Source organism: Dendrobates tinctorius, unplaced genomic scaffold, assembly GCF_039654945.1.
Source record: "Dendrobates tinctorius isolate UK_male_01 unplaced genomic scaffold, ASM3965494v1 ptg000015l, whole genome shotgun sequence".
NCBI classification, from domain to species: domain Eukaryota; kingdom Metazoa; phylum Chordata; class Amphibia; order Anura; family Dendrobatidae; genus Dendrobates; species Dendrobates tinctorius.
Window position 1 is genome coordinate 44863926 of NW_027361683.1, and position 22587 is coordinate 44886512.

The window sequence follows — 22587 nt, forward strand, 5'->3', positions numbered from 1 at the left end:
GTTTCATGAATTGTGTAGATTGACCTGAACCGCAAAAATATTCACAAAATGTAGTTCACACCATAAAGAATAACATATCCTCAAAGAATCTAAGTAAATATATTTGTAAAGGTCCTATTGACATGAATTTCTCACCAGATGTCAGTAGCAACCCATCCAATTCACACAGTCAAAGAAATCAAACCATAGATGTCCAAAAATGATGTATAATAATCAGAAATGACAAAGGGAAACAGTTTTGAACAGGCTTACTAAAATTTATTAAACCCCTTCATAATCCATTTTTACGCTGTTGCTTTTCCCTCCTCTTCTTCCCATAGTCATAGCTTTTTATTTTTCTCTCGATATGGCCATGTGAGGGCTTGTTTTTTGCAGGACGAGTTGTACTTTTGAATGACACCATTGAAATTACCATATAGCGTACTTGAAAACAGAAAAAAAAAATCCAAGTGCGGTGAAATTGCAAAAAAAAGTGCACTTCCACAATGATGTTTTAGCTTTTTGTTTACCATGTTCATTATACAGTAAAACTGACATGGCAATATGATTTCCCAGGTCAATACAAGTACGCAGATACCAAAGATGTATGGGTTTTATTTTTCATTTAAGTGGGGAATAAAAATTCCAAAAATTGTAAGAAAGAATTTTTGCTTATGTCACCATTTTCCGAGACCTACAGCTTTCCAATTTTTGAGATCTGGAGCTGTGCGATGGCTTATTTTTTGCGTCCTAAGCTGACGATTTTTTATTGATACCATTTTTGGGGTAGATACAATATTTTGATCGCTTCTTAGTGCATTTTATTACAATGCTGTGAAGGCCAGAAAAACCTAATTCTGGTGTTTTTTTTTTCTTAATACACGGTTTAACGATCGAATTTCTTTTATATTTTGATAGATCAGACATTTCTGAACATAAAAATACACATATTTGGCATGGTTAATTGTTTCATTTTCAATGGAGATGATTTGAACTTTTTCTATTTTTTTCATATTTTTAAAAACTTTTATTTTTTACTTTATTTAGCATACATTGCAGTGCATGCTTTAGCACTGCTATGTATAGCAAAAATCACAAGCTCATGGCTGGCATTCACAGGAGATTCACAATGACAGTCTAAGGCATCTTCTGCAGATCCATGGCTGTCATGACAACGTGATCACAGAGTACCAATGGTCGGGATTTGTGACATGCTTACGGCTGGCGCATACTAAAACCTGCTGTCACTGACAGCGACATTTAACAGCCTAACAGCCACAGGTGGAGTACCACTACAACCGTGGCTGCTAAAGGCAATTGATAGCTGATTAAATTAGCCATCAAATTCAAGAAAGATGTAGATGGAAGATGTAGGCTCAGCGTCAGAGCCCGCATGAAAGTCAGGGACATGAACTCTGAGGTAAATATACAAAGGTTGTGAAAGGGTTAAAACTTTGCACAAAAGTCTTTGTTGGTGACGACAGCTTCAATACATCTCTTGTATGGAGACACTAATCACATGCATTGCTCAGGTGTGATATTGACCCATTCTTCCACAAACACTCTTCAAACCCTGAGGCTTCTGTGGCCTCCTTGTATGAATTCGGAGCTTTAGTTCCTTCCATAAATTTTATTTTGGATTCAGATCAGGTGACTGGCTGGCCATTCAAGAAGCTTTATTTTTCTTTTCTAAAACCAATTGCGAGTTTCCTTTGCTGTGTATGTGGGATCATTGTCTTGCTGAAATGTCCACCCTTGTTTCATCCTTAACATACTTGTAGATGGGAGCAGATTATTATCAAGAATGTCTTGGCACATTTGTTCACTCATCCTTCCTTAAATTATGTGAAGTTTGCCAGTGCCATATGCCGAAAAACAGCAACACACAATGATGTTCCCACGTCAAAATTTCACTCTTGGTATGGTGCTTTGGGGATGATATGTAATGCATTTTGGCCTCCAAACATGGTGTATATTATGCATCCAAAGAGTCAATTTTGTTCTCATCTGACCAAACTATACCCTCCCAGTATTTCACAGGCTTGTCTAAATGTTGTTTAGCAAACTTTAAACACACTTCAGCATGCTTTTTGTTCAGCACTGTAGTCTTGCGTGGTGAGCGTGCATACAGGATATGGAGGTTGAGTGCTTTACTTATAGTTTTTTTTTTTTTAAACAATTGTACCTGCTGATTTCAGGTTTTTATATAGCTCTTCACAGGTGATCCTTGGCTCTTGAACAACTCTACTGATAATTCTTTTCCCTCTTCTGTCCGAAATCTTGTGGGGAGAAACTGTTCGTGGCTGGTTTATGGTGAAATTATGTTCTTTCCACTTCCTGATTATTGCACCTAGAGTACTCACAGGAACCTTCAGTAGTAGAAATATTTTTCTGTAACCAATGCCATCAGCGTGTTTTGTAACAGTAAGGCTGCAAAAGTTTTGTGACAGCTCACTGGTTTTACAAATTATAAATTATAAGATGTTTCTTGTGTGGCACCTTGGTAATTAGACACCTTTTATAGGCCATCAGTTGAACCAGCTGATATTATTTTTCACTAAATGTCAGGATTGCTTTCTAATTACTGATAGATTTCAGCTGGTGTCATGACTTTCCATGGCTTTTTGCACCTGTCTTTCTTCATGTTTTCAATACTTTTTCCATGTCATTTTTCATTATTACACAACTTAATTTATGGATATACACACGTGGTCAAAATTGTTGGTACCCCTCGTTTCATGACAGAAAAATCCACAATGGTCACAGAAATAACTTGAATCTGGCAAAAATAATAACTAAAAAATCTATGATAATGAACAAATGAAAGTCAGACATTGCTTTTCAACCATGCTTCCACAGAATTAAAAAAAAAATAAAACTCATGAAATAGGTCTGGACAGAAATGACGGTACCCCTGAAAATAATGTGACAAAAGGGACATGTTAAAACAAGGTGTGTCCATTAATTAGCATGACAGGTGTCTACAATCTTGGAATCGGTGAGTGGGCCTGTTTAGAGGGCTACAGATACTCACTGTACCGTTTGATGACATGGTGTGTATCACACTCAACATTGACCAGAGGAATCGAAGGAAAGAGTTGTTTCAGGAGATTAAAAAGAAAATTTTAAACAAACATGTTAAAGGTAAAAGTTATAAGACCATTTCCAAGCAGCTTGAGGTTCCTGTGACTACAATTGCACATATTATTCAGAAATTTAAGCTCCACGGGATTGTAGCCAACCTCCCTGGATGTGGCCGCAGGAGGAAAATTGATCACAAATCAAAGATACGAATAATACGAATGGTAACAAAAAAGCCCAGAAAAACCTCTAAACAGATTAAAGGTGAACTTCAAGCTCAAGGAACATCAGTGTCAGATCACACCATCCAATGTTCTATGAGCCAAAGTGGACTTCATGGGAGACGACCAAGGAGGACACCATTGTTGAAAAAATATCATAAAAAAGCCAGACTGGAGTTTGCCAAACTACATGTTGATAAGCCACAAAGCTTCTGGGAGAATGTCCTATGGACAGATAAGACAAAAATGGAACTTTTTGGCAAGGCACATCCGCTCTCTATGTTCACAGATGGAAAAATGAAGCATATCAAGAAAAGAACACTGTCCCTACTGTGAAACATGGAGGAGGCTCTGTTATGTTCTGGGACTGCTTTGCTGCATCTGGCACAGGGTGTCTAGAATCTGTGCAGGGTACAATGAAATCTCAAGACTATCAAGGGATTCTACAGAGAAATGTGCTGCCCAGTGTCAGACAGCTTGGTCTTAGTCGCAGGTCATGGGTCTTACAACAGGATAATGACTCAAAACACACAGCTAAAAACACCCAAGAATGGCTAAAAGGAAAACACTAGACTATTCTGAAGTGGCCTTCTATGAGCCCTGACCTAAATCCTATTGAACATCTTTGGAAAGAGCTGAAACATGCAGTCTGGAAAAGGCCACTGTTGTGAGTTCATTTTCCCCTTCATTACTGAGGCCCAAGGAACTCCCTCTTCTGGTAAAGAAAGGTAGTGAGCCTGATTATCAAACACCTGAGGCTGATGATGATGACTGGCTGAGTGGAGTTACTGATTGGATATAAGGCTGCCGACGCCCTTCTGCCCTGCGGGTGATTTCTCAGTGGGATCCTTGGAGACCAGTCTGAATTCCTGCTCCTCTAAAGCTAAGTTTGCTGCTCGGCCTTTTGCATTGGTGCTTGACTTTGTTTTGCTTTGTTTTTCTGGATTTCTGCCATTCCCTGCTGGGGTGTGCTGAATTCCTTTAGCTCTGTCTTCTGAAAATACCTGAGTGCTGATTTAGTTTTTGAAGCCTAGCTGCTTCAGGGCCTTTTTCATATCAGCTTGTTGGCTTATGTCTTTGATAGGGTTTTGGTAGATTGCAGACAGCAGCCCTCCTGTCCTTTCCTATCTAGGTAGTTTTGGGGCCCCGTCTTTGCTCAGTCTATCTTTCTGTCTGTGTTAGTGTTTTCGTCTTGCTTCACCGTCATTATATGTTGGGGGCTGCCTATTGCTTTGGGGTCTGCTCTGGGGCAGTTTAGATTTCCCCTTTCTTTCTTTAGGCCTATTTAATTCTCCGGCTGTGATCGAGGGGTCTAGGGCATCGTAGGAACCCCCCACGGCTACTGCTAGTTGTGTTGATAGGTTCAGGGGTCTGCAATCTGATAGTTGCCAACTTCTCTAGTTTTCTGGACTCAGCTTGTATTTCTGCTTTTGCCTCCTACGGTGACTCATTCATAACAGAATCACCCGCCATACCGCAGATCCTAGGGTACTCAATAGCAAGAAAGAATTGTAAAAAAAAAAAAAAAAAAAAAAAGTGTGTATATTTTTTCCTCTATCTCTGAGGCCGTAGGGGGAATTTTTTTCTTCTCTCAATGGAGATAAAGCAATTGTCTGATCGTGTGGAGCAGCTCGCTGCGGAAGTGCGGGGAATTTCCGCCTACCTTGCTCATTCACATGCTGCTGAACCAAAGATTCCTACACCTGATGTATTTTTTGGGGATCGGTCTAAATTTTTGAATTTCAAAAATAATTGTAAATTATTTTTTGCCTTGAAGCCTAACTCGTCAGGGAGCTCCACGCAGCAGGTTAAAATTGTCATCTCTTTGCTGCGTGGCGATCCCCAGGATTGGGCGTTTTCTTTGAAACCAGATGATCCTATTCTGACTAATGTGAACGCATTTTTTCAGGCCTTGGGGTTGTTGTATGACGAACCTAATGCCATTGCTCAGGCTGAAAAGACCCTGTTGGCATTGAACCAGGGTCGTGATTCTGCAGAATTGTACTGTCAAAAATTCCGAAAGTGGGCAGTACTTACTACCTGGAATGATAATGCCTTGGCTGCTCTCTTTCGGAAGGGGTTGTCAGAAGCCGTAAAAGATACTATGGTGGGATTTCCTGTTCCCTCTGGTCTTGACGATTCTATGTCATTAGCCATTCAGGTTGATCGGCGTTTGCGCGAACGCAAAGCTGCATGAGAGGTGTTGCCACCTGTTGAACAAATGTCTGAACCTATGCAATGTGATAGAGTTTTTTCCAGAGAGCAGCGTCAGGAGTTCAGAAGGCGTAATAAGTTGTGTTTTTTCTGTGGAGATGCCTCGCATATTATTTCTGTCTGTCCTAAACGAGAGAAACGCTTTGCACATACGTTTTCTGTTGGGGGTGTTCAACCTAAGTTTCTTCTGGCTATTACTCTGATCTGCTCCCTGTCCACATTTTCCGCCAAGGCTTTTGTGGATTCGGGAGCAGCCCTAAACCTAATGGACTTGGATTTTGCTAAACGTTGTGGATTTCCGATGACACCTCTGCAGACGCCTATCCCTTTGAGAGGGATTGATGCTACTCCTTTGGCTAAAAATAAACCTCAGTTTTGGACCCAGGTGGTAATGCGGGTCGCCCCAGACCATCAAGAAAATTGCAGATTTTTGGTGTTGCATAATCTGCATGATACTATTGTTCTGGGGTTTCCCTGGTTACAAATTCATAATCCAGTTTTGGATTGGAAATCTGTGTCTGTGGTGAGTTGGGGTTGTCGGTGTGCCTTTAGTGAGGCTCCGGTGTTTTCCACCTCTCCTCAGTCGCATGATGTTCCTGATTATTTGGCGGACTTTTATGATGTATTTAGTGAGAATGAGTCTGCGTCTCTGCCTCCTCATAGGAGTTATGACTGTGCAATTGAACTGAGCCCGGGGTGTAAATTTCCCAAGGGTCGGCTCTTCAATTTATCTGTACCCGAGCACGAGGCTATGCGATCCTATATTAAGGAGGCGTTGGAGAAGGGTCATATTAGACCATCCTTGTCACCCTTAGGCTGTGTGCACACGCTGCGGATTTTGCTGCGGTTCCGCAGCGGTTTTGGCCGCTGCGGACCCGCAGCAGTTTTTGCTGCGGTGTACAGTACAATGATTCCCTATGGGAATCAAAAACCGCAGTGCAGACGGTGCGGAATTTTCCGCGCGGATTATCTGCGGTTTTCAATCCGCAGAAAGAATTGACATGTCAATTCTTTCTGCGGATTCTCCTGCGGTTTGCCATCTCCTCTATTGAGGAGATGAAAAACCGCAGGGCAAAACCGCAGAGCAATCCGCAGGTAAAACCGCAGGTATTTTGACCTGCGGTTTCACCTGCGGATTTTACAAAATCCGCGCGGATGAATCCGCACCTAATCCGCAGCGTGTGCACACAGCCTTAGGTGCCAGTTTTTTTTTTGTAGCCAAAAAGGATGGATCATTAAGACCTTGTATTGATTATCGTGCCCTCAACAAAATTACTGTTAAATATCAGTATCCGTTACACCTGATTTCTGATCTATTCTCCAGAGTTAAAGGTGCTTGCTGGTTTACCAAGCTTGACCTCAGGGGGGCGTATAATCTTATTCGCATTAAGCATGGGGATGAATGGAAGATGGCGTTTAATACTCCGGAGGGACATTTTGAGTACCTGGTGATGCCTTTTGGGCTCACTAATGCCCCTTCTGTCTTCCAGTGCTTCATGAACGATATTTTCCGAGATTTTGTCGATAAATTTTTGATTATCTATCTGGATGATATTTTGATCTTCTCCAAGGATTGGGATTCTCATGTGGAACAAATTCGGACTGTGTTCCGGATCTTGAGGGAGAATTCCCTGTATGTCAAAGGAACTAAATGCCTTTTTGGAGTACAGAGGATTTCTTTTTTGGGATTTATTTTGTCCCCGTCAACTATTGAAATGGACCCGGCCAAGGTACAGGCCATTTACGATTGGATTCAGCCCACTTCTTTGAAGGCCCTCCAGAAGTTTTTGGGGTTTGCTAATTTTTATCGGAAATTTATAGCTAAATTTTCTAGTATTGCCAAGCCATTGACTGATTTGACTAAGAAGGGTGCTGATGTGTTAAATTGGTCTCCGGAGGCTGTTTCTTCCTTTCAGGAGCTGAAGCGAAGATTCACCTCCACCCCGGTTTTGCGGCAACCTGATGTCTCACTTCCATTCCAGGTAGAGGTGGATGCTTCTGAGATTGGTGCAGGAGCTGTTTTGTCCCAAAAGGATCCTGTAACATCTAAAATGAATCCCTGTGCTTTCTTTTCCCGAAAGTTCTCTCCATCTGAACGTACAGTAACTATGATGTGGGGAATAGGGAACTGTTGGCCATGAAATGGGCATTTGAGGAGTGGAGACATTGGTTGGAGGGAGCTAAGCATCAAGTCGTGGTCCTCACTGACCACAAGAATTTGATTTACCTAGAGTCGGCTAAGTGCTTGAACCCTAGACAGGCTAGGTGGGCCTTGTTTTTTATACGTTTTGATTTTGTGGTTTCTTTTCTTCCTGGTACGAAGAATGTCAAGGCAGACGCCCTCTCTAGGAGCTTCTTTGCTGATTCTCCTGTGGTGACCAAGCCTGCTACCATCTTAGGCGAAGGGGTAGTTCTTTCTGCCATCTCGCCCGATTTGAGACGTGCTCTGGAAAAGTTCCAGGAGGACAAACCTGAGCGTTGTCCCAGTGGAAAGTTGTATGTTCCTGACCAGTGGAAGAAGAGAGTGATGTCTGAATTTCATTGCTCTGCTTTGGCTGGTCATCCAGGTATTTTTGGTACTAGAGATCTGGTGAGTCGTTTTTTTTGGTGGCCCTCCTTGTCTCGTGATGTCAGGAATTTTGTGCAGTCCTGTGGGACGTGCTCCCGGTCTAAATCGTGTTCTCGCTCTAGTGGGTTGTTGATGCCTTTGCCTGTCCCCAAGAGGCCATGGACCCATATTTCAATGGATTTCATCTCTGATATGCCTGTCTCTCAAAGGATGACTGTTATTTGGGTGATTTGTGATAGGTTCTCTAAGATGGTTCATCTTGTACCACTCCCTAAGTTGCCGTCTTCCTCTGAGTTGGTGCCCCTGTTTTTACAACAGGTGGTTCGTTTGCACGGGATTCCTGAGAACATTGTATCTGACAGAGGAGTCCAGTTTGTGTCTAGATTTTGGAGAACTTTCTGTTCCAGGCTGGGAATTCAGTTGTCCTTCTCCTCTGCTTTTCACCCTCAGACCAATGGGCAGACAGAGAGAACAAACCAGACCTTGGAGTCATATTTGAGATGTTTTATTTCTGCTGATCAGGATGATTGGGTTTCATTTTTGCCCTTGGCCGAATTTGCTTTAAATAATAGAGCTAGTTCTGCCACTTTGATGTCACCTTTTTTTTGTAACTTTGGGTTTCATCCTCGATTTTCTTCAGGGCAGGTGGAGCCCTCTGCCTGCCCAGGTGTTGACACTGTGGTCGAGAGAATGCACCAGATCTGGGACCAAGTGGTGGATAAGTTATCTCTCTCCCAGGAAAAGGCCCAGCGGTTTTCCAACCGACATAGGACCATTGGTCCCCAGTTTATGGTTGGTGATATGGTGTGGTTATCATCAAAAAATATTGCTATGAAGGTGGCTTCTCCTAAGTTTAAGCCTAGATTTATTGGACCTTACAAGATTGTGGAGATTATTAATCCGGTCTCTTTTCGTTTGGCTCTTCCTGTTACATTTAAAATCCATAATGTGTTCCATAAATCTTTGTTGAAGAGGTTTGTTGAACCTGTTGTTCCGGGGGTGGCACCTCCAGACCCTGTATTGGTTGAAGGTAACATGGAATATGAGGTAGAGAAAGTACTGGATTCCCGTCTGGCTAGACGGAGACTCCAGTATTTGGTTAAGTGGAAGGGTTATGGTCAGGAGGATAATTCCTGGGTCTCTGCCTCTGATATTCATGCCAACAGATTGGTGCATGCCTTTCATCGGGCTCACCCTGATCGCCCTGGTGGCATAGTTGAGGGTTCGGTGACCCCTCCTCAAGGGGGAGGTACTGTTGTGAGTTCATTTTCCCCTTCATTACTGAGGCCCGAGGAACTCCCTCTTCTGGTAAAGAAAGGTAATGAGCCTGATTATCAAACACCTGAGGCTGATGATGATGACTGGCTGAGTGGAGTTACTGACTGGATATAAGGCTGCCGACCCCCTTCTGCCCTGTGGGTGATTTCTCTGTGGGATCCTTGGAGACCAGTCTGAATTCCTGCTCCTCTAAAGCTAAGTTTGCTGCTCAGCCTTTTGCATTGGTGCTTGACTTTGTTTTGCTTTGTTTTTCTGGATTTCTGCCATTCCCTGCTGGGGTGTGCTGAATTCCTTTAGCTCTGTCTTCTCAAAATACCTGAGTGCTGATTTAGTTTTTGAAGCCTAGCTGCTTCAGGGCCTTTTTCATATCAGCTTGTTGGCTTATGTCTTTGATAGGGTTTTAGCAGATTGCAGACAGCAGCCTTCCTGTCCTTTCCTATCTAGGTAGTTTTGGGGCCCCGTCTTTGCTCAGTCTATCTTTCTGTCTGTGTTAGTGTTTTCATCTTGCTTCACCGTCATTATATGTTGGGGGCTGCCTATTGCTTTGGGGTCTGCTGTGGGGCAGTTTAGATTTCCCCTTTCTTTCTTTAGGCCTATTTAATTCTCCAGCTGTGATCGAGGGGTCTAGGGCATCGTAGGAACCCCCCACGGCTACTGCTAGTTGTGTTGATAGGTTGAGGGGTCTGCAATCTGATGGTTGCCAACTTCTCTAGTTTTCTGGACTTAGCTTGTATTTCTGCTTTTGCCTCCTACGGTGACTCATTCATAACAGGCCACCTTCAAACACGAGACAACTGCATCAGTTTGCTCTTGAGGAGTGGGCCAAAATACCTGTTGAGAGGTGCAGAAGTCTCATTGACAGTTACAGAAATCGTTTGATTGCAGCGATTGCCTTAAAAGCTTGTGCAACAAAATATTATGCTAAGAGTACCATAATTTCTGTTCAGGTCTATTTCATGAGTTTTATTTTTTTTTAAATTCTGTGGAATATAGCTGAAAAGCAATGTCTGACTTTCATTTGTTCATTATCATAGATTTTTTACTTATTATTACTTTTGTCAGATTCAAGTTATTTCTGTGACCATTGTGGGTTTTTCCTGTCATTAAACAAGGCGTACTAACAATTTTGACCACATGTGTATATACTGTATTATTTCTTTGCCTTTGTGGATTTGGATGAACTGTTACCATCATCTGGTGAGAATTTCACATCAATAGGGGCTTTAGAAATATATTTACTTAGAAAATTCTTGACGTGTTCAGTACTTATTTCACCCGCTGTGTGGCTAAGAAGCTATGTATGTGTTGGTGGATTTCAAGCTTCTGTAGTCTTAACATGACAGAAAATAAATAAGCTCACCACAATAAAGTGTCACTAGAGATGATGAAAATCCATCACTTCATAACAGGAAAACTATAAATTGTATACAGGCATCCATTAACAAACTGGAATGTGTCATCTTACACATAGATCTGACCAAGTTAGTGTGATCACTTACCATAATTTTTACTTCTATGAACCAGATTTTGTATTAGTCAATGCCTGATGAAGAGACCTGAGTAGTCTCGAAAGCTTGCAAAGTGTTAGCATCTTTTCAGTTAGCCATCAAAAGGTATCAACCACTGAGGACTCTCAATTCTGAATATTTTACTTCTATGAAGGAATAGATTTTTATTTTCATATACTATTTTATACTATTTTATACTAATATCTTACCATCCAAAGCAGTAGGCTGAAAGACAGATTCCGAGCAAGGTGGCAATGCCATGTCTGACTCTTGGACCAAAATGGGAGGGAGGCAGGCAGTATCGGAACAAAAAAGCCAAGATAAGGGCAGAAAGCTGCCCACTAAGGAAAAGTCGCTGAAAAGAAAAAACAAAACAGGTCATCAATATAGTGGAAATACAGTTTTATTTTAAGGAAATCTTATACATAGTATTAGTCAACTTACTCTGAGGGATAGTATACCTTTAAGGCTATGTGCGCACGTTGCGTATTTACTTGCAGAAATTTCTGCAAGGTTTCCACATCTCTTGGCAGAAAAACACAGCAAAAAATACGAGCTTTTTTATGCGTTTTTGCATGAGTTTTTGTAAATCCATAGAGCTAAATAAAGATGCATTATTAAAAAAAAGAATTTTGTAATTTCCTTGTTCAATATCTTCTTTTTCATTCTCCATTGAAGACCACAATGTCATTACATACCATGTTCAGATTTATAATGTCTACACACACAAAACAAATATAAGTGAAAATATACAGTGGGGAAAAAAAGTATTTAGTCAGTCAGCAATAGTGCAAGTTCCACCACTTAAAAAGATGAGAGGCGTCTGTAATTTACATCATAGGTAGACCTCAACTATGGGAGACAAACTGAGAAAAAAAAATCCAGAAAATCACATTGTCTGTTTTTTTTTCATTTTATTTGCATATTATGGTGGAAAATAAGTATTTGGTCAGAAACAAAATTTCATCTCAATACTTTGTGATATATCCTTTGTTGGCAATGACAGAGGTCAAACGTTTTCTGTAAGTCTTCACAAGGTTGCCACACACTGTTGTTGGTATGTTGGCCCATTCCTCCATGCAGATCTCCTCTAGAGCAGTGATGTTTTTGGCTTTTCGCTTGGCAACACGGACTTTCAACTCCCTCCAAAGGTTTTCTATAGGGTTGAGATCTGGAGACTGGCTAGGCCACTCCAGGACCTTGAAATGCTTCTTACGAAGCCACTCCTTCGTTGCCCTGGCGGTGTACTTTGGATCATTGTCATGTTGAAAGACCCAGCCACGTTTCATCTTCAATGCCCTTGCTGATGGAAGGTTTGCACTCAAAATCTCACGATACATGGCCCCATTCATTCTTTCATGTATCCGGATCAGTCGTCCTGGCCCCTTTGCAGAGAAACAGCCCCAAAGCATGATGTTTCCACCACCATGCTTTACAGTAGATTAAAAAAAAAAAAAAATTGTGCATGTCACATGTGTGTTTTTAATCCAGTTTTTTTCATGCTTATGCATGATTTGAGAGACCCCACCCCTCTCTTGTGTGACATGCACATAAGAAGCTGTCTTGCATCACGTGCCCATACCAGAAAGCGCCTGTTTTAATCCTGCTCATTTAGACACAGTTCATATGTTCAGGTATTAAATACATTAGATAGGGACTGCTTCAATACGGGTTACCTTGACGTTGGTGAGGCAGCTTGGTATACATTTTTTTGCAAAAAAACGTATAGACTAAATACCCTGTGTTTGTTATTACCTTTTATCAGCACTTGCTGACTACTGTTATATATCTTATTGCAAGGTATTTTTGCACATTTGTCATTCTGTGCTTTTTGTTTGTGTTTCAGTCAGGGTGGAGTGAACATGGTCCAACAGACTTGTTCACATTGTGCATGTCACATGTGTGTTTTTAATCCAGTTTTTTTCATGCTTATGCATGATTTGAGAGACCCCACCCCTCTCTTGTGTGACATGCACATAAGAAGCTGTCTTGCATCACGTGCCCATACCAGAAAGCGCCTGTCTTAATCCTGCTCATTTAGACACAGTTCATATGTTCAGGTATTAAATACATTAGATAGGGACTGCTTCAATACGGGTTACCTTGACGTTGGTGAGGCAGCTTGGTATACATTTTTTTGCAAAAAAACGTATAGACTAAATACCCTGTGTTTGTTATTACCTTTTATCAGCACTTGCTGACTACTGTTATATATCTTATTGCAAGGTATTTTTGCACATTTGTCATTCTGTGCTTTTTGTTTGTGTTTCAGTCAGGGTGGAGTGAACATGGTCCAACAGACTTGTTCACATTGTGCATGTCACATGTGTGTTTTTAATCCAGTTTTTTTCATGCTTATGCATGATTTGAGAGACCCCACCCCTCTCTTGTGTGACATGCACATAAGAAGCTTTCTTGCATCACGTGCCCATACCAGAAAGCGCCTGTCTTAATCCTGCTCATTTAGACACAGTTCATATGTTCAGGTATTAATTACATTAGATAGGGACTGCTTCAATACGGGTTACCTTGACGTTGGTGAGGCAACTTGGTATACATTTTTTTGCAAAAAAACGTATAGACTAAATACCCTGTGTTTGTTATTACCTTTTATCAGCACTTGCTGACTACTGTTATATATCTTATTGCAAGGTATTTTTGCACATTTGTCATTCTGTGCTTTTTGTTTGTGTTTCAGTCAGGGTGGAGTGAACATGGTCCAACAGACTTGTTCACATTGTGCATGTCACATGTGTGTTTTTAATCCAGTTTTTTTCATGCTTATGCATGATTTGAGAGACCCCACCCCTCTCTTGTGTGACATGCACATAAGAAGCTGTCTTGCATCACGTGCCCATACCAGAAAGCGCCTGTCTTAATCCTGCTCATTTAGACACAGTTCATATGTTCAGGTATTAAATACATTAGATAGGGACTGCTTCAATACGGGTTACCTTGACGTTGGTGAGGCAGCTTGGTATACATTTTTTTGCAAAAAAACGTATAGACTAAATACCCTGTGTTTGTTATTACCTTTTATCAGCACTTGCTGACTACTGTTATATATCTTATTGCAAGGTATTTTTGCACATTTGTCATTCTGTGCTTTTTGTTTATGCTTTACAGTAGGTATGATGTTTGATGGATGCAACTCAGTATTCTTTTTCCTCCAAACACGACAAGTTGTGTTTCTACCAAACAGTTCCAATTTGGTTTCATCAGACCATAGGACATTCTCCCAAAACTTCTCTGGATCATCCAAATGCTCTCTAGCAAACTTCAGACGGGCCCGGACATGTACAGGCTTAAGCAGTGGGACACGTCTGGCACTGCAGGATCTGAGTCCATGGTGACGTAGTGTGTTACTTATGGTAGGCCTTGTTACATTGGTCCCAGCTCTCTGCAGTTCATTCACTAGGTCCCCCCGCGTGGTTCTGGGATTTTTGCTCACCGTTCTTGTGATCATTCTGACCCCACGGGGTGGGATTTTGCGTGGAGCACCAGATCGAGGGAGATTATCAGTGGTCTTGTATGTCTTCCATTTTTTCACAGTTGATTTCTTCACTCCAAGCTGGTTGCCTATTGCAGATTCAGTCTTCCCAGCCTGGTGCAGGGCTACAATTTTGTTTCTGGTGTCCTTTGACAGCTCTTTGGTCATCACCATAGTGGAGTTTGGAGTCAGACTGTTTGAGGGTGTGCACAGGTGTCTTTTTATACTGATAACAAGTTTAAACAGGTGCCATTACTACAGGTAATGAGTGGAGGAAAGAGGAGACTCTTAAAGAAGAAGTTACAGGTCTGTGAGAGCCAGAAATCTTGATTGCTTGTTTCTGACCAAATACTTATTTTCCACCATAATATGCAAATAAAATGAAAAAAAAACAGACAATGTGATTTTCTGGATTTTTTTTTCTCAGTTTGTCTCCCATAGTTGAGGTCTACCTATGATGTAAATTACAGACGCCTCTCATCTTTTTAAGTGGTGGAACTTGCACTATTGCTGACTGACTAAATACTTTTTTTCCCCACTGTATATATATATATATATATATATATATATATATCTCAAAAATTAAGAGACCACTGCACAGTTTTATAAAAATCAGCTTCTCTACATGTCTGACAGCCATTCCATTCCAGTGTCAGCAGAATTCCAACCAGAGTACACCTCATTCTACTTAATGTGTTTCTGATTAGGTGATCACCTGAACCAAATCTTATTTAACGGAGGAAAGTATAAAATGCCCTGCTGTGGTGGTCACAATCCTCTTGCAATAGGACGAGCTGGATGGCAAAATAAGTGCTAGTAATATCCCAAAAGTAATAGGAAAGAGAAAATAACTTTTAACCATGCCAAAGGAGTTGAAAAGAAAAGTCTTGAGTGAGGAAAAGAAGGGCTCAATTCTGGCTTTACTAGCAGAAGGATACAGTAAACATCATGTTGCCTTCATCCTTAAAGTTTCTAAGACAGCAGTCCATTACAACACGGTCAACCAGCAGATATTGGGGACAACAAAGCTACAGACCGGCAGAGGGTGAAAACGACTCTCCACTGACCGGGATGACCGTCATCTTATTCGAATGTCCCTCAGCAACCGCAGGATGACATCAAGTGACCTGCAAAAGGAATGGCAAATGGCAGCTGGGATGAAGTGCATGGCAAGAACAGTTTGTAACAGGCTCCTAGAGGCAGGGCTCAACTTATATAAAGCAAGAAAAAAGCCTTTCATCAATGAGAAGCAAAGGAGAGCCAGGCTTAACTTTACCAAAGACCATATGGATTGGACCATAGAGGACTGGAAAAAGGTAATTGTGACGGAGTCTGCGGAGTCGATTTTTTTTGAGTGGACCCTCTGGGTCGTGGCACCCACCCACCTAGGGCGAGCTGACCTTGTGAGGAACCACCCCTTATATAGGGAGTGTCAGGGGCAAGACCAAGGGGGTGAGTCATCGCGACTGCTGGAACCAGAAGGCCTGCTCAAGGAAGACACAAGTATGAGTGTCTGGCAACAGGGAACATGCAGGATACAAGACAAAATAAAGCGTGATCTCAGGGTATCTTCATTAAAGCGTGGTCTCAGGGTAACATCAGGTGCAAGACATAAGTATGCGGACAAAGTGAAACATAGCAAGGTACATGCGTGGACAAGCCAAGGTTCAAGGCATGGTATGTGCAAGGTGGCATGCGAGGGTTCCGGCAAGGCATAGATGGCATCGGACTCCGGACAACTGGCAACGATCGACAGGGTCCGGACATCAGGCTGCGGACATCAGCTCCGGACATCAGGCCGCAATCATCAGGCTCCGGACCTCTGGCAGCGATCGGCAGGCTCCGGGCATCCAGCAAGCAAGCCAGGGTTCAGGCAAGGAGGCACACCAGAGTTCAAGACATGGTGCGTGTTAGGAGACACGCCAAGGTCCAGGGCAGGGATCAAGGCAAGATGCGTGCTAGGAGAAACACCAGGGTCCAAGGCAAGGTTCAAGGCAGGGTGCTTGCTAGGAAACACCAGGATCAAGATACTAGGCATGGTGCGTGTTTAGGGGACACGCCAGGGTTCAAGGTCCAAGGTCCTGCGTGCGCTAGAGGAGCCGCAAGGATTCAAGATTCAAGGTCCTGTGTGTGCTAGAGGCACGCCAGGTTCACAGTACAAACAATGGTCCTGGCCGTGCGAAGAGGCACACCAGGGTACAAGGTTCACAGCAGGTCCCACAGGTGCTAGAGAACACGTCGGGTTTTGAGGTTCAGGACAAGGTCCTATGCGTGCAGAGGACACGCCAGGGTCAGGATTCACTAGACATGGTCCTGCGCGTGCAGAGGGGCATGCCAGGGGGAAGGTACTAGACTTGGTCCTGCGCGTGCAGAGGGGCACGCGAAGAGCAGGGTTCAAGACATGGTCCTGCGCGTGCTGAGGGTCACGCCAGGGGCAGGATTCAAGACAGAGAGCAGAACATAGGCAGTGGCACAGAGCAGAGGACAGACAAAGGACTTAGTACTCAGGAAAGACAGAGAGACAAGATTCAGGACAGAGCAAAGATAGCAAAAGACGTGCTAAAGAAGCACGAAAATGCACAGTGCGAGAAACCGCATGTGTGCAAGGGAGCACGGAAAACACGACTAGGGCACCAGCAGGAGGTACCGGCTGAGGCACAGACAGGCGTGCACAACTAAGGTAGCACGGCTGAGGCACAGACAGGCGGACACCACTAGAGCACTGGCCGGCAAGCACGGCTGAGGCACAAACAGGCGGGCACGACTAGAGTGGCACGGCTGAGGCACAGACAGGTGGGCACAGGTACGACCAGGCGCGTGCAAAGGGCACGCAGCCACAAAGCAGGGCGAGGCAAAGGTACAGAACTAAGATGCGTGCAAGACGGCATGGCGAAGCCTGGTACGAAAGGAGGATGTGCAAGTACGCATGAAAACAGAACTAGTCAGGAAGTGCACTAGGAACACAGACAAGGTACAAAGCCAGAAAGCGGAGCGTAGGCAGAAGCACAGAGTCGGGTACAAGAGAGAAAAGCGGAACGTATGCTAGAGCCCAGAGCCGGGCAAAGACAGAGAACATGGAGAGTACTACAAGGCTAAGAATAGCAAAGACAAAACATGGCAGAAAAGACAACACAAGACATGGCACAGGACAATAGACAGAGTACAAGCACAGAGTGTGTGCAGAGAAGCACAACAGGGCAGAGTGCAGGGGCACAGAATACAGAGAGCAACCGAGCAGACCAAACAGCCTAGCAGGGAAGCAAAACGATACTCAGGCCCTGACCATAGGAAGGGGCGGTTTGATATAGGGCATTAGCACCTGAATTTCCGGGTCAGGACCAGGGGAGGACTTCCGGGTCGAGTCCTCCAGGATCATAGAGAGGATCACATGGTCGGGTCCTCCAGGACCTTAGAGGACCACATTGTAGGGTCCATCAGGACCATAGAGAGGACCACAGCAGGCAGAGCAGAGACGGGTGCGCTCACAGCAACGGCAAGCAGCCATGAGGTACGCGTGCACACTAGCGATGGCGCACAGCCATGAGAGGTAGCACATGTGTGCACAAGCAATGGGGGATAGCCATGAGGTAGAGCACGAGTGTGCACCAGCAATGGCCGGCAGCCATGAGATAAGGTGCGCGTGCACACTGCTCCAGGGGTCATGCAGCATAAAAGACATGAGGTATAACAGTGAGGTGCGCGTGCACACTGCTCCAGGGGTCATGCGGCATAACAGTCATGAGGTGCGCGTGCACACTGCTCCAGAGTCATGCAGCATAACAGACATGAGGTGCGCATGCACACTGCTCCAGGGGTCATGCAGCACAACAGTCATGGCGGGCATGACAGTAATCTTCTCTGATGAGTATAATTTTCAGTTTTGCCCAACACCTGGTCATCTAATGGTTAGACGGAGACCTGGAGAGGCGTACAAGCCAGTGTCTTGCAACCGCTGAGAAGGACGTATGAATCAAGCCACATACAAGATTATCCTGGAAAAACAGTTGATTCCTTCTGCTCAGGCAATGTTCCCCAAATCTGGGGACTGTTTTTTCCAGCAGGACAATGCGCCATGCCATACAGCTAGGTTAATAAATGTGTGGATGAAGGACCACCACATGAAATCCCTGTCATGTCCAGCCCAATCTCCAGACCTGAACCTAATTGAAAACCTCTGGAATGTAATCAAGAGTAAGGCCGGTGTCACACTATCGAATAAATCGGACGAATGCAATGCGATAAAAAATTGCATTGCATTCGTCCCAATGTTATTCTATGGTTTAGCTCCCATCATCCGATTTTTTTGGGCGGATTTTTTCTTCGAACCGAAACACTCGCAGCATGCTGCGATTGTCACCGATTTTCGGATCGGATTCGCCAATGCAAGTCTATGGGTGGGATAAAAAATCGGATTACAAACGGACCACAAGTGTGACTTGCGATAAAATCGCAAGACTTCTCCAGGTCAACCGGAAATAGCATCAGGCATTGGCAGGAAGCTTTGGGATGTAAATTTCACTTGCAGCATAAAAAAAAACCAGGAAGAACGTCTCCACGGAGTCCTCCATCATGTCCACGCCAGTGAATGTGGAAATGCTGATAGTTCTGTTCTGGTCCAGGAGAGGCCAGAACTATGGGACCAGAGAGATCCCCACTATGCTGACCGGGCACGCAAGGAGGCAGCGTGGAGAAGAATCTGTTCCCAGATGTTCAGTGGTTATGCGGCCAGACCTCAGGAGGAGCAGGAGCAAACTAGTAAGTTAAATATTCCCCCCCAAAATCGATTTGACTGTAAAAATGTGGACACATAATAAAAAAGGCAAATGTAATATGCTCAATGTAAGTTACAATATGTGACCTCCTTGCTCAAATATCTTTACCAAATTACTACGTCATTAATATCTGCATATTTTCAACATCTAAATTACACCTCCCAGACTGGTGGCCCCATTACTATTTTCGGAAAAAAATTGCAATCCTTAGCTAATTGTTCTTCCACCAAATGCAGTGCTCTCCTTGTTTTTTGGTCCGTATCTTAGCCAGTATATATCTTTTTTTTTTTTTAATCAAAATATAATAGATATTCGCATCCATACATCTTTACCCCAGGTTTTTCTACATTTTGTTTTAAAGTAGGTTGGTTAGAAGGTCCTTGGTAGTAGGCCTCAACCTGTTACTCATTTTTGGAGTATTGGTGTAGAGCTATTAGAAATCGAATTCATATAAGTTAAAAAATGGGTGCCTAAGCATATGTAAACCGTTGATAACATAGCCATATGTGTGTTCTTAAATCCTGTGTTTTGTTTTACATTGTAGTGACTGATGTGATGAGGCGTTGGCGCAGCTGTAGGGACACATATAGGAGGGAGAGACAGCTGAGGGCCTGTAGTGGAGCGGCCAGAACCACCAAGAGGACATTCCTCTACTTCGACCGCCTACATTTCCTTGCTCCTGTGATAGATCTGAGACCGTAAGTGCAAGGTTTAATTTTGTACTTTTTATTTTCTCAATGCAAAATATTAATTTTTTTTTTTTGTTACATTGTAGCACCGAGTCAAACCTCACAGAGAGGGAGATGGGTTCCGACTCTGAGGTAGTGATAGATCCAGTGTCTGATGTTGGTGCAGGGTCAGGCCCATCTGCAGAACTTCCCAGAGCCACACCCCCACCACCAAGATCACCACCACCAGAATCTGGTAGCCAGGCAGCACAACATGACGACCAGGGCAACAGCAGCAGCCCCATTATGGCACTGGATACCCCTCCACAGCCTTCTACCCTACCACGACGAGACTGGCGTAGGAGAGAAGGAGCAGCTTCGGGAACAAGGAGGCAGGTTGAGCGAGGTGTCTTGGACTACTTTTCCACCGCTGCTCATGATGATGAGGAGGAGGCTTATGGGCGCAGTCTGGCACAGTACTTGAGGGCAAATCCCCGTGGATACAGGCTGCGTACCAGAGGGGCTCTACAAATCATTTTGGATGCCAGCACACCACCCAATAATCCCCACACTGTGTTTCAGTTTTTGGAAAGGTGGCAGCTGTCGGAGGAAAATCAAATAGGCTGGTTGGACTTGATGTGACAAGTCAACCATCCTTGGAACCTCTTCCTCCTCTTCCTCCGTCACGGGTGCCTACACCTCCACCACGGGTGCCAACACCTCCGCCTCAGCCTGCACACATACAGAATGTGGCTCCACGGGTCCAATGTATGGGCCAGGGCGCACATGTACAATATGGCCCCAACATGGGTATGTTAGACATGGCCATATTGGGGGATATGGGCAATTTGGGCAGCCCTACCAGGACTACCCCCAGCAATTTCAAATTACCCCTACCCAAACCCTCAAATTGACCCTGCCAGGATGCAACAGATACCAGAGCCAACTGGCAGCGCACAGGGGGACACAGATGTGGCACAGCAACCAAGGCCAAATGTCCAAACAGGACCCCCACCTTCACCACCCCCAACGTACCATGACTTGTAGGTTTTCCTTTGGGACTTTTTTGTTTGGTTTGGTTTTTATACAGTATGTATATTTTTTGTGTCCGAAGGTTACCTAATAATGTGCTGCTAACATTATGCCATATGGTACTAATATGGTTATTTTCTTTCAGCATTCAAAAAAAAGAAAAACAAGTAATAAACTTGTTAACATTAACAATGTGTTCCTGTTCATGTTCGGACATGTTCTGTAATGTGTTAGATACATCTAAAACACTAAAGTAGTCACAAAAACACACAAAAGGGCAAGTAAAAAATCTTTATGAGAACACAACACAACCATACCACTACATAGATAAGGCATCATCTTGCCAGGGAGTAGCACCCTGAGGTGTAAAAAAATAAGTAGTGAACACATCACGTAATTTGAGTCTCGAGATTGGACGACGGGGTGGGATTACATGTGTCCTAGGCTTAGACACATTGGCAGACTCAACTTCAGCATCATCATGTGAGGGGCAATCATGAATTCGTGTGAAGTTATGTAGGACCACACAGGCTTTAATAACTTCATTGACATTAGCTTCACTCAGCTGAATGGCGGACTGTAGGACCCTCCATTTGGCCAAAAGAATACCAAAGGCACACTCCACCAGTCGCTGAGCACGTGTTAGGCGCAAGTTAAATATTCGACGCCGGTGGTCAAGGGTTTGTTGTGGATATGGCCTCATGACATGTCTGGTCAATTGAAACGCCTCATCTGCTACAAGAACATAAGGCACCGGTTCCAGATTTGAGTCTGGAAGCTGACGTGGTGGTGGTGGTAGGTCCAGCTGATTATTACGCAGCTGCCGACCCATAATGGAAGAATTGAAGAATCTGGAGTCTCCAGTTCTTCCATAGGCCCCAATATGTACAATTATAAACCTGTAGTGAGTGTCGACTAGAGCCAACAATACTACAGAAAAATATTGTTTATAATTATAGAACTGGGACCCTGAGTTTGGCGGCTTACGCACACGGATGTGCTTCCCATCCAGGGCTCCAATACATTGTGGAAACTGGCACGTGGCCTCAAATCAATGGGAGATACGCAACCAGTCTTCCATTTTGGGCTCCGGCATTACCACATGATGGAGTCTGGACCAGATTTCGGAGCATGTAGACAGGACAATGCCAAAGATTGTTGATTTCCCGATTAAAAATTCTAAATGCAGACCAGCATATGAAAGGCCAGTTGAAAGGAAGCTAAAATAAAATAAAAAAAAAAAACCATGAGTACACAGCCCACCAAACAACAGATATAGCTTAAATCACATTTAGAGTCTCTCAATTCTAAAGTATGCATGATCAACATTAAATTACATGCCATGGCTTGGTTCAGTAATACACAAGCATATAATGTTTCTTGGGAAATGTGCTTGTAAATATATAATATTACATGGCTAAAATCTATAAGATTCAAGGTCTGGAAATGAAATATGCTGCTTCACACATCATCATCATATTGCTTTAAGACATACCATAAGATAAGATAATCCTTTAATCGTCCCACCATGGGGAAATTCAGAGCATTACAGCAGCAAGGCAGGAACAAGTACAGATACAGATGCATAAAGGCGAGGAGAAGCCGCTCCTCTGCAGAAATAGCTTTGTGCATTCTCGTGTCCCAAAACGTGATACCAGGGCGCACAATCTCCAGCAAAAGATCAAATGTAGCAAGGCTCATCCGACAATATTGTAAGAAAGTCTCCGGATGGCTACGCAGAGATGTATAGAAATGGTGGAAATGGCCTTTAGATA

General features: G+C 43.5%; 1 protein-coding gene across 1 annotated transcript in view; it reads right to left on the reverse strand.

The window, feature by feature from the left end:
- LOC141076890 (lysophospholipid acyltransferase 2-like) overlaps nt 1-22587 on the reverse strand; it is a 158241-nt gene that overhangs the window by 52397 nt on the left and 83257 nt on the right. Inside the window, exon 2 of the mRNA XM_073564141.1 lies at nt 11060-11205. Within this exon, the coding sequence (XP_073420242.1) occupies nt 11060-11205 (146 nt within the window). The remainder of the gene's footprint in view (nt 1-11059; nt 11206-22587) is intronic.